The following is a 15276-nucleotide window of genomic DNA, read 5'->3' as shown; positions in this document are numbered from 1 at the left end:
CTCCACTCCCCGCCAAACTTCCTCCGGGGGCAAGGTGGGGGACGGCAGCCCCAAAATACACCCGGGCAGACACTCCCCCAACCGCGGCCGGGAGATGCTGTAGGGCAAGCCAACAGCCCCCCAAAACCCTCCTTTGCCCCCCTCCCCTTTCTTTTCTCCCCTCCCGCAGCCCCCCGTCGCTGTGCCGGATACTGAATCCCTGAACTCTCTGCCGCCTCCCCCTGCGACCCGGGGGCTCAAGGTCAGTAGCGGGGAGCGGTGCGGGGCTGAGCGAGAGGCGGGGGGGATGCCAGGGGTGCTGACACGCTTCTCCAGCAGCTCCGGGGCTTTTGATCACCTCTGCCTAGCGCCCACCGCCCGGCCGGGGTCCCGGGGCGGCGGAGGGGAGCGGAGGGATAAGGATGCTGCAGCCCCGCCGCAGCTCAGAGCTGGAGGTGGGGGGGGGGGATATTCCCCTAGGCACCCCCTTGCACCTGACTCAGCAGCCCGGGAGCCACTGGGAGTTAAAACTGTCCGAGGGTCGTCTCCGCCTAGCACCCCTGACCCACCGCAGGGTCCCCAGCGGCAGCCGGGGGCCGGTAACTGCCCCCCGCCAGGCTCAGTTTCGGGGTGGCCTTGCCCCTCTCTCCATCCCCAAAAATCCAACTTTGAAAAGCTTGGAAATGAATTTAAAAAGCTTTTTAAAGCCACCTCTGTGATTGCCCCCATGCCGCAGGGGACCGCGGCGCAGCGGCACCCGGACAACCCCCGCCTCCCCAGGACTAGCGCTCTCTCCAGCCCTGGGGAGGATGGGGTTACCCCGCATCGCGGCTAAAAAGCTCTTAAAAAATTGACCGAAAGAAAATAAATTTAATAATAATAATTAACAAAAACAAACAAACAAAAAAAGTCGTTTAAATAAGCACCCTCAGCACAAGCTCCGCGAGGCAGATGCAAAAGCAGAAGGTGACCGGGTCGTCTTTTACTGCTGCCTATAAGCAGAATTCCACCCCTTTCTCCCCCCGAAGAGCACCGTGCCGCAGTGGGGTGGGGGGAGATGTCACGGATGGGGGGCAGTGGCCCAGGCAGCGTATTCCGCAGCAGTCGGGGCGCTGCGGAGCTCGGGTCGGGCTGAGAGGCACGTTAATTACTCGAGGTTAATTAGCGTCGGGAGGAGTAATTAGACCGGGCTAATTGCTGGGATGGGTGCTGCAGAGCAGTTGGTGGGGGTCTGAGATCGGTGGCTGGGAGCAGTTTGGCCCGGCGTCTCCTAAAGCCCCCAAGAGCCTGGGGCTGGGCAGAACCCCGGCTAAAAGGTGAGCAGCAGCCCAGGGTAAAGGAGCAAGGGCATCCCATCATGTTCTTTCTAGCCGGAGTGTCCTTATGCTATATCCTGCATCTCCTCTAAAGATGCAGTTAGGAATTAGGGGGGGGGGACAGGACAGAAACGAGCTGGAGGACCCCCATCCTGGAGCATCTCTGAACATTGGGATGGACGCACTTTGTAAGAGCCAGAAGAGCCTTTTATCAGGAACACCTAGCTCAGCTGTCCCCACATCCTGGCTCCTGGGCGGGTTTTGCAGCAGTGCTCAGCAGCAACCACTATTCCTGCACCGAGCATTCAGCCCCAGGTACTACCGTCTTCCTTCAGCTACCACCCTTTAAGGAAGTAGCTAAGGACCGGCAGCAGTTCTTGATGTTTGAGGGGTAGGAGGGCAGGTGGAGCTCTCACCCCTGGTTTTCTTCCGTTTCCCAGGTCTGGATCCCGTGCATCAGCTGGGGCAGTAACCTGCTGCCATGGGGGTTAAAGCGGTGCTTCCCAACTACGAACTGGGCTTTTATGCTCTCACTGTGACGTGCGCTGTGGTGTACAGTAGTAGTGAGATCTTCCAAGCATCCAGAGGTAATGGCTCCCTATTGCATCCCCCCATGAGGGGGCCCTGGGAGGGAGGATGGGTGTACAGTGGCTGCTTTTACAGCTATTAATACCAGCAGCAGATCCCTGGCTTTAGTCTGGGCACAGAACAGCTTGGGAATCCTTTGCAAGGTTCAGAAAGGACTTTTGCCTTTTTGCCTGCTTTCTCCCTTGTCCCCATTTCTATGGCTCAGGGCTCTCCAGCCAGTGCCCAGAGCAGGCAGTCACCCTGCCTGTATGAGGCTGGTTCACAAGTCTTTTGTGTGGAAGCCACAAAACACCTGAAGATTTCATGGATTAGATGCGGGTCCCTGGAATCCGCACTGCAAAGAGGCTTTGCTGGGAAGTCTTGCAGAAACAGTTGAGGAGCCCGACTCCTATCGTTAGGCACTCCATGAGAGTTAGGCACTTTTGGGATGCGGTGTTTGAGCTCTGATGGCCCATCATTACGGTGAGGAAGGCTCCTTGCCTTGCTGAAACCCAGGCCCCACTTCCCACAGCTGTTTCTCTCCACGTAACTCTGATTCTTTTGCAGACAGCATGAACAGAAAGGCCTTTCGGGACGGCATAAAGCCGGGCTGGCACTACTTCGGCAGGAAGATGGTAAGAAGAAGACGGACTCAGTCTTTGGTAGCTACAGGTGACACGGTCAGTGCTGAGCGCTGCAGAAGCAGAGCTGGTTGTTCTGGTGCTGACATGCTTTGTCAGGAAAATATCAGCCCTTCAGCACTATGGATGCTCTCCTCTGTGTCCACCAAGATGAGGCACTTCACATCTCCTGGGGGTTTATGACCAAGCTAAAGTGCTCGGGAGCCCTTGGGTGGAAAATGGGAAAAACAGTCTTTGAAAGTTGTGTGGTTTCCCCTCCCGCTGGGTGTTGGGGCAGGGGTGCAAGCGCTGGGGACAGTAAGGCACTGGTCCTGCTCCCACAGGATGTGGCTGATTTTGAGTGGGTGATGTGGTTCACCTCGTTCAGGAACGTCATCATCTTCGCCCTCTCAGGACACATCCTCTTTGGCAAGATCTGCTCCATGACGGTGCCACAGGTGAGCCAGGGATGTGGTGGGATGGATTTGAAAGCACCTGGGTGACCGGGAAACTGTGGAGAGGGTTCGAGGGATGTTCTGTGATGTTGTAGGATAGGGAGAGCAGAGTTGAGGCTTTCACCAAACTGACCATGGGTTAGGGCTGCTTCTGTGCGACCCACCCCCCCCACCCCCCACCCCCCCCAGCCCTGTGTCCAGCTCTGAGCCCCTAGCATAAAAAGAACACGGAGCTGTTGGAGTGAGCCCAGAGGAGGCCACAAAGATGCTCCCGGGGCTGGAGCACCTCTGCTATGGAGACAGGCTGAGAGAGCTGGGCTTGTTCAGCCTGGAGAAGGGAAGGCTCCAGGGAGAACTTAGAGCAGTTTCCAGTGCCTAAAGGGGACAACAAGAAATCTGCAGAGGGGCTTTTGACAAGGGCAGGTAGGGACAGGGCAAGGGGGAATGGATTTAAACTGACAGAGGGGAGACTGAGATGGGATCTGAGGAAGAAGTTCTTCCCTCTGAGGGTGATGAGGCACTGGCACAGGCTGCCCAGAGAAGCTGTGGCTGCCCCATCCTTGACAGTGTTCAAGGCCAGGCTGGAAAGGGCTTGGAGCAACCTGGTCTAGTGGAAGGTGTCCCTGCCCATGGCAGGGGTTTGGGACTGGATGAGCTGTGAGGTCCCTTCCACCCAAACCATTCTGTGATTCTTTTTGCAGCACCGGGCTGTGGTGTACATGCTGTATGGGTTCTTGGCCGTGCTGAGCAGCATGGGGCCCATCTACCTGATGATCATCCTCTCCCACTGCCTCGTCCTGTACTCTGTTGCACTGGCCAAGCAGAAGTGGCTCTGCTACGTGGCTGGGCTCTGCTGTCTTGCCTCCTTCAAGATGGAGCCATTTAGCTCGTGGCAGGTAGGTGCTGTCTTGGTCCATCTCTTTGCCTCATGTCCAGCCCACTTGTGTCTGTCTCATTGGATTTATTTCCAAGGTGGGCTCCTGGGGCACCTGCAAACATGGCCACTTATCATGGTACATCAGAGCTCCACCTGAGTCCTTGCTCCTCAGTCAGGAGCTTGTCAGCCATGGGAGATGTGCTCCTGCTGCATGCTTCATCTTCCCCATCTGTAACACAGTGCTGGGAGGGGTCCATGCCTGTCTCTTAGGCCTCTGCTCGGTTAAGATGATCTGTCTCTGGTGGGTGGAGAGGAGCCAGGAAGGGTCTTATAAAGCTAGTCAGTCCCTCAGAAGGACAGTGCCGTCCCTCCCTGCCTGCTGCTCAGCTCCTGAAATGTGTGCGTGTCCGTGCATCAGGCTTGTGCTGGCTTTTCTTCACTCCCTGTGGCAGGGTAAATGCTCCCACCCCAGAGTAAAGCCTCTGTGACCCACAGCTGCTTGGTAAAGACATGGCCAAGAGGATCTCCTCCAGGATGCAGGAACCAGCTGGGAAATCAAGCCCTGGTTTTCTCTTTCCAAGAGCAAGGCTCATTAGCTCCTGGGACAATTGGTGTCAGAGCATAATTAGAGGCTTTATGTGGTGTCCCAGGAATGACATCCTCCACAAAGCAAGGGCACACAGAAGTGACACCGTGTGCCTGTTGGTAACTTTTGATTTCTCATCCAGAGCGGGTTTGTAACGGGAGCTTTTGATCTTCAAGATGTCCTTTTCTATGGAGGAAGTGGGTTCACCATCATGCGCTGCATGAGCTTTGCACTTGAGAGCACTGAGAAGAAAGAGGGCATCTACTCCATATTTGACCTCCTCAAGTACAACTTCTACCTCCCATTCTTCTTCTTCGGGCCTGTCATGACGTTTGACCAGTTCCTTGCCCAGGTGAGTGCTCCTCAATAAACCTTTCCCTGCATTTGTTTGCTTGGGTTTAATGCCTACAAAACCCCACCTTTTGCCGCAGTGAAGGTGCAAATGGTTGCAGAGTTTCTCATGGTTGCCTGCAGTCTGTGGCCATAGTCTGGGCTGCACAATGATGCTGTGATTTTTGTGGGGAGAGGCATAAACTGATGGGGTTTTAAACTTTCCTTCTGGGACATTGCCACTGATCAGTTCAGGAGGGAAGGCATTGCTGTGGTGAAAGCATCATGCTGAGGTGAGGAGGGGAAAGCTCAGTTTCCAAGTGCTGCCACACCAGCTGCCTGATGCTGCCCCACTGTGCTGTGCTGGGAGGCCATGGTGAGAGCCAGACCTGTGGTGCCCATCTGCAGGGCCTCTGCATGCTGATGGCTGGAACAGCAAGGGCACTCTTTTGCTTCCATCCAGCTGGTTTGCCCAAGAAGTGATCACCCAGCATTCCTGGGGATGGCCTCTGTGATGTTTCTCTAGAAATAAATAAGATCGCAAATAGAAACGAATGAAGAAGCAACCAGGGACTTCCTCTGATCCTCATGAAATACTCTGGTGCCCCAAGTCTCTGCCTGTATCACACAAAACCTGGGGAGCTTTGTGAAGAGCAGACTCCAAACAGCACTGGAAAACATGAGCAGAAGGCTGGACCTCTGGGGCTGTTTCACAGCCAAGATCGTGAAAAGCAGTAGTGCTCTGTCCTTCCTCGCTTTTCCCAGCTCAACATCCTTTTACACCAATGATCAACCTTGGCCATCAAAGCGGACTGGTACTGCTTGCTGAGGAAGGGACCTCTTGGTCAGCAATGGTGCTGGGAAAGATTGCCACCACCCCTCTATTTCCTTTCAAACAAGAATGGCTACATTGAGGTTTTGGACCCAAACTGACCTTTGATTGCAAGAGCATTCTGGAAGAACATTTGTGAATTCAGAAGAAATAAACAACCCAGAGCCTCTCTGGTGAGGAGGAGACTGAAGACTCGCCTAGCTTAGCACCTTCTCCCTAGTGCTTGGCTGGTACTAGTTGCCTAAGAAAGGGTCTGCACTGGTCTTCTTTCCTCCAGTGAGCAGGGTGAGCCCTGATCTGAGTCCCATTCCTTGCTGCTGCATCACCTGGGGAGTTGAATAACCTTGTGCTGCATGTTGGAAGGAATAGGATCCATTGGGTCTTATAGGATCTATTTAAAAGGACTTTTAGAGAATTTGACCCTCAAGATCTTAAGGTCAGCTCTGGTGTGCCCCATATGGAATGCTTGCGGTGCACTGAGTCAGCAGCCATCAGCCCATTCTCAGCAGATGAGCACCAGGGATGGCCAGGCTGCTGGTGGACTCTTCTCCATCCCAAGGCTTTTCCTTTCCAGGTTGCCTCCTCACCCCATGTTCCCCTTCTTTCCCCCTTTTTTCATCAGTCTTTCCTATAAAATGGGCAGTGCTGGCTTCTCCTAACACCGCAGTCAGGTGTCTGTAAATCAGGGCATTAAACTGTCATGTCTCCAGCACGTGAACTCCACCATTCCTACAAGGCTTCATCTGGAAGGGGGTGTTATTTACAGCATCATAGAATGGTTTGGGGTGGAAATGACCTTAAAGATCACGTAGTTCCAATGGCCTACTCTTTCCACAGCCCGAGACCAGAATATCTATGGGCGCTTAAGGAGCAACTCCCCTCTATGCTGCTTAGAAAGCTTACCCTAAAGGCAAGAGAAGTCCCAACACCTTTTCCATGCCCAAGCCGGAGGTCCTGTCTTGGCCTGGTCACTACTGCCATCTCCTGGCTAAATGCTCCCCTGCTCTGATGGAGCCGCCGCTCATCGCGGAGGTGAATTCCATACTGCCCAGCAGCAATTATAGGGACAGGCAGATGGAGTCCCTTCCCCAGCTTGGGGTGAGCAGCCCAGTTAGGAAACACATCTGTATATTTGGCTCTTACTGGTGCTACATCCTGGTGGAGACTTTGCAGCTCTATGTGTGATGGGACCTCCTCTATATCATGGCTTGGTCAACTCCATGGAAGCTGAAAAGCACCTTCCTTACCAGGATCAAAGGAACAAATTCACTTCTGTAGGGCTGGAAGTGTGGGGACCCCAGCCCTGACCACAAGGGGATGATGCCATCACGCTTCAGGCATAAGGGTGAGAGGAAATGGCCTCAAGCTGCACCAGGGGAGGTTTAGATTGGATATTAGGAAATATTTCTTCACTGAAAGGGATGTCAAGCACTGGAACAGGCTGCCCAGGGAAGTGCTTGAGCCACCACTCCTGAGGTACGCAAATAAATACAGATAAATAATAAATGATACAAATAAATTTTGAAGAGACCTGTAGATGTGGTGCTTGGGGACACGGTTTTGTGGTGGACTTGGCAGTGCCGGACTTGGTGATCTTAAAGGTCTTCTCCCAGTGTTCTTCTCTAAATGCTTCTATGAAAGGGGTCTTTGTGTCCTCCCACACATCTCCATGCCAGAGCCTGTCCTCCCTCAGCTTCTCTTCCAGTTCAGGGTCCAGTGGCCTCTTTGTACCCTTGAAGCACTTGGCATATAACAGACATGAAAGAAATCTGGCGAAGGCTTTAATACACAGAAATCATCTGGATTTGATGACGGGGCTGGTGTGGCAGCCTGTGGATTATGCTGGGGGAGCTCCCACCTCTCGCAGGGAATAAAGCGAAAGCAATAAACATAAGAGGATTTTGAATACAGCAGCAATTTTTACGGTGATGCGGGGAAGCGAGGACATCAATCTGCCCAGTGTAATCCTGAAAGCTTCCTTGGATAGTGATTATGTTACAACAGCCAGAGACATGACAGCTCTGGGAGGCAAAGCCCGGCCCCCTGTTTGTACAAAACACAGCAGAGAAGAAATCCCCATGGATTAGATTCAAACCTATTCAGGATGGCCTCTCAAGCAGCTCTCCTCTCATTTCCAGCAAGTGTCTGCAGCAGAAGTTCTACAGACCATCAGTCGTTCTCCTCCTTCCAAATGATCCTGGCCAAAAAATATACAGCTGGCCCTGGCAGACCTACAGGTGTGACTCCTGCCCTGTTCCCAGCCTCTCCTGGGCAAGGCACTTGTAGTGATAGGACAAGGGGGAATGGCTTTAAACAGACAGAACGAAGATTTAGATTGGATATTAGGAAAAAATTCTTCACTATTCCTATATTAGAAGTTCTTCCCTGTGAGGGTGGTGAGGCCCTGGCACAGGTTGCCCACAGAAGCTGTGGCTGCCCCATACCTTGCAGTGTTCAAGGCCAGGTTGTATGGGGCTTGGAGCAACATGGTCTGGTGGAAGGTGTCCCTGCCTGTGGCAGGGGGTTGGAAATGGATGAGCTTTAAAGTCCCTTCCCCTCAAACCATTCTGTGATTCCATGTCCTTCCCTCAATCTGTGGCACCCTGTGGATGTGATGGGTATGGGCATTTGCTCTCCCTTAGTGACCTGTGCACAGGGCCACCCTTAAGCAAACTTGACTTTCTGAACATGTCCCTGCAGAACAAGCATAAACCCCAGCTCCCTGGTCGGTATAGTTTTCACCCCAACTCGGGCCCCTTAGGTACAGCCAGACCTGTCACTGTGGCATTACACCATGTGCCTGCTCTGCTGGAAAGCCCAGCAGTGGGAACAGCCTTTGCTAGAAGGGTGATCCCGGAGGCACATTGCTGCTGTGCTCAGCACGGAGGTGGGGGTGTTGGAGGGACCTCCTTGGGTGCTCCTAAATCAGTGGTGATTTGGGCCATGTAGGTCATGGTGTGATTTGAAAGGCAGCATTGAGTCCCTGTTTGAACCATTTGCCTGGATGGAAGAACACACTGCCTGTATCTCATCTCCGCCCTTTACTGGTTCGCCATCCTGGGCAGGTGAGCAACCGAGAGCTAAGGCGCAAAGACGATGAGATGAGGAACATCCGGGTCCATGCCCTCATCCATGCTGGGGCCATCATTGCTGTGGACATCTTCTTCCACTTCTTCTACATCCTCACTCTCCCTTCTGACCTGAAGTTCATGAACCGCCTCTCGGATTGGTCCTTGGGTGAGTGGCTGTGCTTGGACACATTCACGCATGTACTCAGCTTCAGGGCAGTGGTGAGTGATTCTGATTTCCAGTAGTCCTTACTGAGAGGCTTTGGCAATGCCTATGTTGGACAGGTTTGAAAAAAGCCCCTCTTCTTCCCATTGATAATGCACAGAGCTGGAGTCAGGCAGCCCTGGAAAGAAGATGGTGTTGGTCTGATGTTCTTACAAGGTCCCAATGTAAATTGTTTAGCTGTGGGTTTAAGAGGCTGAGCACCAAGACATTCCTATTGCATTTGTTCTGGGCTGGAAGGGCTCAGCACCTCCGAAAAATCAGCCCCATGATGTTGTAAGAGGCACATCTGTTATCTCAGATGCCTTCGCAGGTGGCCACCTATTATAGGTGTTTGTGAGCCACTGAAATAGCCCCTGTGTGTAGACTGTACAGAGAGCAGCTCAGGGGGTTGTAGCTGCTGTCTTCAGCCTCCTAATGGAGGGTTGGACAGAAGGTGGACTCTTCTTGGAGGGTGGCAGGGAAGAAGCAGGATACAGCAAGCAAGGTGCAGCAATAGGAACTAGAAATCTTTAGTGTTTGTTCCCACAGGGTTTGTCTTCCAATGTCAGACTCCTCCCCAAGACAGTCTTGTTTGACTCTTATTTTTCCTCCAGCTGGCCTGGCCTACTCCAATTTGGTGTATGACTGGGTGAAAGCTGCCGTCATGTTTGGGGTGATCAACACCATTGCCAGACTGGACCATTTGGACCCACCCCAGCCTCCAAAATGCATCACCATGCTTTATGTCTTCGCAGAAACGTGAGTACCCCACATGCATCTCATGAAGAGAGATGGCATGTTTGACCTGAACGAAACATGCATGGAGGGGAGGACATCTGGGCTGGGATTCTGAGGAGGTGGAGACTATCTGCATTGAATATATATACTGAACCTATAGCCTATACCTGGCCATAGACCAGGGAAGTATTCTTGGGCAGGAAGCAACAGATAAGAAGAGAGGTTATCACCACATAAACAGTGGGACCTGTTCAGGAAGGAGCATGGGGAACTGTTGTGAACAAGTACTTTGCCAGGGGATTGAGTACCTTCTTTGGCTGACTGCAGTGTGGAAAGGTGTAATTCATTACACTGTGTGTTTTAACATACTTTTTATCATCTGCATTATAGGCATTTTGACAGAGGGATTAATGACTGGCTATGCAAGTAAGTGTTAACCATCTCTAGTCTGGTTCAGGGTCTTCCCTTTCGTCGCATAGCAATGAAGCATTAAATGCTGTTCGTCCCAAAGCTGAGATGTCTTCTCTTGTGAATGAATCCCACTATGGCATGAAGTCATATTTGGTCTGTTTATCCATTAGACCTTTGAATTAATCACCATAAAGAGCCACAGCCCCCTGCAAAAGTTAGAAATAAGACAGTCCTGTCCAGAGGTCCCTTTAAGTCTGGTGGGTTTAGCATTCCCTCGACAGAGGAAGAGTTAGGTTCATATTCCACCAAGACAAAAGGGGAATTGAGCCCAGGTCTCCCATATCCTGGGTCTCCCATATCCTGGTATCCAAGGGTGACCTGAGATGTATCTACACCTTCCTGAGCCTGTCAGCAATCTTCAGCCACAAGTTCACACCAGTAAACCTGTACTGAAGGTAGTGGCTGCTCAGTGATGAAATCCTGTGCAGCAGCAAGCCCGAGATAGCCTACAGCTCTACAGATCCCTATAGTTTATCAACCCTTTACCTGCAAGAGGGGAAAAGGGTGGTATTTTGTCCTGAAGGAGCTGTGGGCTTGTGAGGAACACAAGCCACAAGCAGCTGGACTGCAGAAAAGATCAGTTTATTGCTAGAACGTGTCAGCCAAAACATCCTTCCTTTCTTGCTGGGGTGCTCTATGTTGGCCTGCCTGTGAGGGGCTTGTGGTGGGTGAGCATGGGATAAGGGACTCACTAGTGTAGTGAGTGGTCTCACTCACTACAGGGCGCACTAACCACTTTCCTTGACCATTAGGTACGTGTATGATCACATTGGAGAGAACCATGACAACATCATTAAGGAGCTTGTGGCTTCCATTGCCACCTTCGCAGTCACCACCCTGTGGCTAGGACCATGTGAGATCATTTACATCTGGTCTGTCTTCAACTGTTTTGGCCTTAACTTTGAGCTTTGGGTGCAGAAGTTCTTCCAGCAGGCGCCCTTTGCCAAACTGGAGGTGAGGAGCCGGGCTGCAAGTGGATGGGGAAAGGTCAATGGATCTGGGACCAAACTCTGGCGCTGGAAAACATCCATGACTGTAGGGAGATAAAACTTTGTTATACAAGTCAGATCCATTTTCAGCCGAGACTGAAGAGCAGCATTGCTGATGAAGCTATGCAGCTCCATGTCCAGGCCTCCTGTGTGGAGACCTGAAGCTTTTTCCTGTAGCCTTTAGCACCCTTACAATCAGCTACTTAACTGGCCGAGGGAAACACAGTCCTGGTGCTCTGCATCCCTTCATTTTATGCTCTGTGTCACCCAGCCAGAACAAATTCCCACCTGCCCATACGACATTTAGGCTGGGTGTGGAGCTTTCAGAGGGAAAATGGAGGTCCAAGAGAACCAGAAGTGCAACCCCAACAAGTCTCAAAGTACCACAGATGTACACACAATCTGAGGTCTGTCCCTGGTGAATTATTTATACATTCCCATATAAAAATAACTTGTTCTTGTTCTGCAAAACATCTTGATATTTTGAGTGGTTTTGATGTTTTGATCTGATTTCTGATAAAAGCAAACTTTTAGGTACTAGACTGAATCATTTTCCAACCACTCCAAAGCTCAGTCTCCTGTCTCTGGGACCAAGATACCTTGGGGATATGTTGGAAATGAAACTTTGGAAACTCCATCCTGGAAACAACTATGTTGCTTATTTGTTTTGCCCAATCTAAAGTCTGGAGGTCCTAAACCAGCTCAGTAAAGACCGCTTTTGAACAAAAACTTTGAGAGGAGTCCTCCTGTTTGCTCCCCTCGCTGAACTTCTAATCAGATTATAGCACTCACAGGGAGTGAAATCTCCTTCCCTGCAGCACCGCAATTCTCAGCACTAAGTGGCCTGGGGATTCATCGTGCTCTTTGAAGGTTGCTATAAACCACTTCCCTGCCCCACTCACAGCAGCTGCTCCTGAGGATTATATGTCAGTGACAATTTCACTCTGATGCTGTCAGTGGGTTTTCAGCTTGTTGGGGTTTTTTTAAGTCCTAAGAAGCAATTTCTACGGGGAGCAGGGAGTGTTATGCACATAGGGCTAATAATAATCCTGGTGTAAAAGAGCATCCATCTGCCTTGAGGAATGGCTTACCCCAGGCAACAGATGAAGAAAGCAGTACTCAGCTTTTACCATTAACATGAAACCATGTATAACAGCTTGCCCCTACCCATGGGACCTTGAAACACCAGTCGAGAGTCCCAATATGAGTCCAGCAGCAGAGCACAAGTTTTACCTTTTCTGTATGTCTCTTCATTCCAAAGACACTAAAGGCTGTTCTAATTTCTGCCTACCCCCCTGGGATCCCAGCGGGAGTTTGGCAGGAGTTGGACCAGTGCTTCCCTTATCCTTACAGCCCCATTTTTCCTCGCCCTCTGCTCCTGTTCCCTCCACAGGCCAAAATGTCAGCGGCCATGTCTCGGCGGATTAGGGCAGTTTTTGGGGCTGTGAATTTCTGGGCCATCATCCTCTTCAACATCCTAGCCCTCAACAGCCTGGAGTTTGCGCTGCTGGTGACCAAGAGACTTCTCCAGACAGGTAAGGTGCTACCAGCCTTCCCCATTGAGGGACCCTCCTCTTGATGGGAGGATGCTGGTAAGGGGGTTGAGGACCGGGACTTCCAAGTCCTCTTGGATACAAAGTGGCCTGGCCATTGGGTTGTTATGTGGCTGCTCCCAGTGTGCCTCATTCTTATGGAAAAGGTGCAGGCAGTGGTTTCTTAGCTCCCACCCTTCTCATGTGAGCTCTCTGGGGCACAAGCTGCTTTTCAGGTGTGCTTGTACAGCTCCTAGCACAGCCTGACACTGTGATTTAGACTCCTTACAGCAATGCAAAGGTCATATTCACCCCACCAAGGTAATGAAATTGTCTCCTTGCTGGAGAAAGTGATTTACCAGTCCTGCCTCATCTCCTTTTTCTCAAGCAGTTACTCCTGTGTCAACCTGAAGCTGACAGGTACAAACCCTTATGTTGCAGTATATTGGAAATGTACATCAAATATGTACATTTCTCATCAGTGGATGGTGGCACTCTTTTGAAGTCTTCTTGAGCACCCCAGGGTATAAATAGCCATCAGGAGCCCACGTCCTCCAGCCATCTCTGGGACGGGGCTGGCGTAGGAAACAGCTAATGTGACACTCTGGGCTCAGTGTGCCAGAAGTGCCTGACTGCTGAGCTAGCTGGCTTTTGCTGGTTGCATTATTCGTTTCAGAGGTCCTGTTTTAGCAGGTACAAAGCCTGTGTCTCCTCTCTGCTGTGGATACCAGATTTGTGATTACAAATGCCATCAGATCCTTCATAAATAAACAGAAGAGCTCCCAGCTCTCAGTCACTTACGTAGGTAACAAAAACATGTGTTTTCCTAGGGGTACATGGTGTCCCCACTGGGTAAAGAGCAAGGCTGGGGTTGATCTTCAGCATCAGTGGGGCCTAAAACTTCCAGAAGGTCACAGTACTGAACAGCAACGGACATGGGCAGATTGAATAGGCAGAAAGTCAACCAAGACTAAACCTGGGGAGCATAAAGAGTTTTGGGGGTAAGACAGTTCTCAAAGCCACTCCAGCATATTCCCACATTAGCTGTGGTCCATGATGCTTTAGTGGGCTCAGGCACAGCTCCATCTAAAACTTGATCCTGGGGTTTTGTCTCTTCTCTCAGTGAAGCTGTAGGGTTGGATCCACAACCGAAAATGTCATTGGCCATCATGAACTTGTAGGACCTCCTAAACACACCTGGGAGGCAGCACTGCTGGAGAGAAGAGCTGGCCTTGTTAGGCAAGCAGCCACACCAAGATGACCATGTCTCCCTACATCTTCTAGGTTTCCCTGTCAGCACCTTGTCCATCTGGTTCATCACATACTGTGGAGTGCAGCTGATCAAAGAGCATGAGCGCATCCTGGCCATCAAGGAGGAGAAGAGTGACAAAGCAAAGGCGGAGTAGAGGAAGGCATCAGCAGGCTTGTCCCAAAGCCTTGTCCCCCTTCCAGCCACTGCTGTCAGGCCAGCCACTGGCTGGGGCTCTCCAAACACTCCTGACGATCGAACTGATGTATCTTACCCCTGTAGAAGTCACCTGGAAAGCACAGGTCACTCCCTTGCTGCAGGAAAGATTTTCTTCAAGACACAGTGGGCATTTTGCAGGCTCCCCATGTGCGACAGACTGCTGAGGTAGGCTCCCAGGACATTTCCTTGATGCTAGAAAGAGCTGTCCCCGTAATTCTTCTGACCCTCTGACATTGTGCAGGAGATTTCACCCCCTTCTTCCAGGGATTTCACCAGCACTCAGCTCTCCCCCAGGATCTGCAGCCCATGTCTCCCAGAGGAGACTCTCTAAGCTCCACAACTGGAGGTTTTATGGTGGTCCAGACACACAGCTATGAGAAAGAGATTAGCTGGTGCTGAGCCTGCTCTAAGCAGACCACCTCCAGCTCACTTCTAGCCCAAGAATCCCATGTTTCCTTCACTACAAGAAGTGGTCAGCATCCACTGTCAAGTGCTCAGCACTTACGGTTGCACAGTAAGGATTGTGAAATGGCTCAACACAATCTATACCTGCCAAGTAGCTAGAAATAAATAGTACAGTCTTTATAACAAAGGCTAGGAAGACCAGGATGTCTTTAATATCAGTTGAAGGGTATTATCTCCCCACCACTGACAGCAGTGTGGAGTGAGCTATTACAGCCTCTGCAAAACAGGTCTCCTTAGTACTAGATGTCTTGAAAAAAGGTGATTTAATGCCAACATCAGGCATAGTTAAGGAGAGTGCAGGAGCCACACTTGCTTCACAGCTATCGTGTATCACATACAAGTCACCTGGGGACCTAATGAAGAAACACGACACATGGCTCACAGCTGCTTGGTCCCCAGACCCCAGCGTAAACCCAAAGGGCTCTCCACTGCCAGGTGTCAGGCTGATGTGGCCACCGTGACCATCTGCTATGATGTATGTCCCGGGACTCAAACCAAATCCCACTTGCACTTTTCAAATGCCATGGACAAAGGGTTAAGCTCACATTCCTGTCCATGGCTGAAGATGCCGTAGCCAACTCTTGCTCATCTCCAGCCATGCATCCCTCAACTGACTTTGGTGCACACATCCTAAGCCCATGACTGCATGGCTGAATGAGCACACATGCTTATATATAACCAAAGCAGAAAGACCCTGAATGAAGGGCAGTGATCTGGGGTTGGGTGGTGGAAGGAAAGCCTATAACAGTTTCCTTGGAGAAGCAGACTTCGGCACTGC

The 15276-nt window shown here is 51.3% G+C and overlaps 1 protein-coding gene across 1 annotated transcript; it reads left to right on the top strand.

Annotated features, from left to right (window-relative positions):
* Window positions 1-207: 207 nt before the first annotated feature.
* Window positions 208-14506, top strand: HHATL (hedgehog acyltransferase like). Its single transcript, XM_065669273.1, has 12 exons — window positions 208-241; window positions 1736-1882; window positions 2430-2497; window positions 2827-2940; window positions 3639-3833; window positions 4543-4752; window positions 8628-8799; window positions 9450-9594; window positions 9964-9999; window positions 10797-10998; window positions 12427-12568; window positions 13850-14506. The coding sequence occupies exons 2-12, from the start codon at window positions 1777-1779 to the stop codon at window positions 13969-13971; spliced, it is 1512 nt and encodes a 503-aa protein (XP_065525345.1). The 5' UTR covers window positions 208-241; window positions 1736-1776; the 3' UTR covers window positions 13972-14506.
* Window positions 14507-15276: the final 770 nt, after the last annotated feature.

This window comes from Lathamus discolor, chromosome 2 (genome assembly GCF_037157495.1).
Source record: "Lathamus discolor isolate bLatDis1 chromosome 2, bLatDis1.hap1, whole genome shotgun sequence".
Taxonomy (NCBI): Eukaryota; Metazoa; Chordata; class Aves; order Psittaciformes; family Psittacidae; genus Lathamus; species Lathamus discolor.
This window is presented reverse-complemented; position numbering and strand designations above follow the sequence as displayed.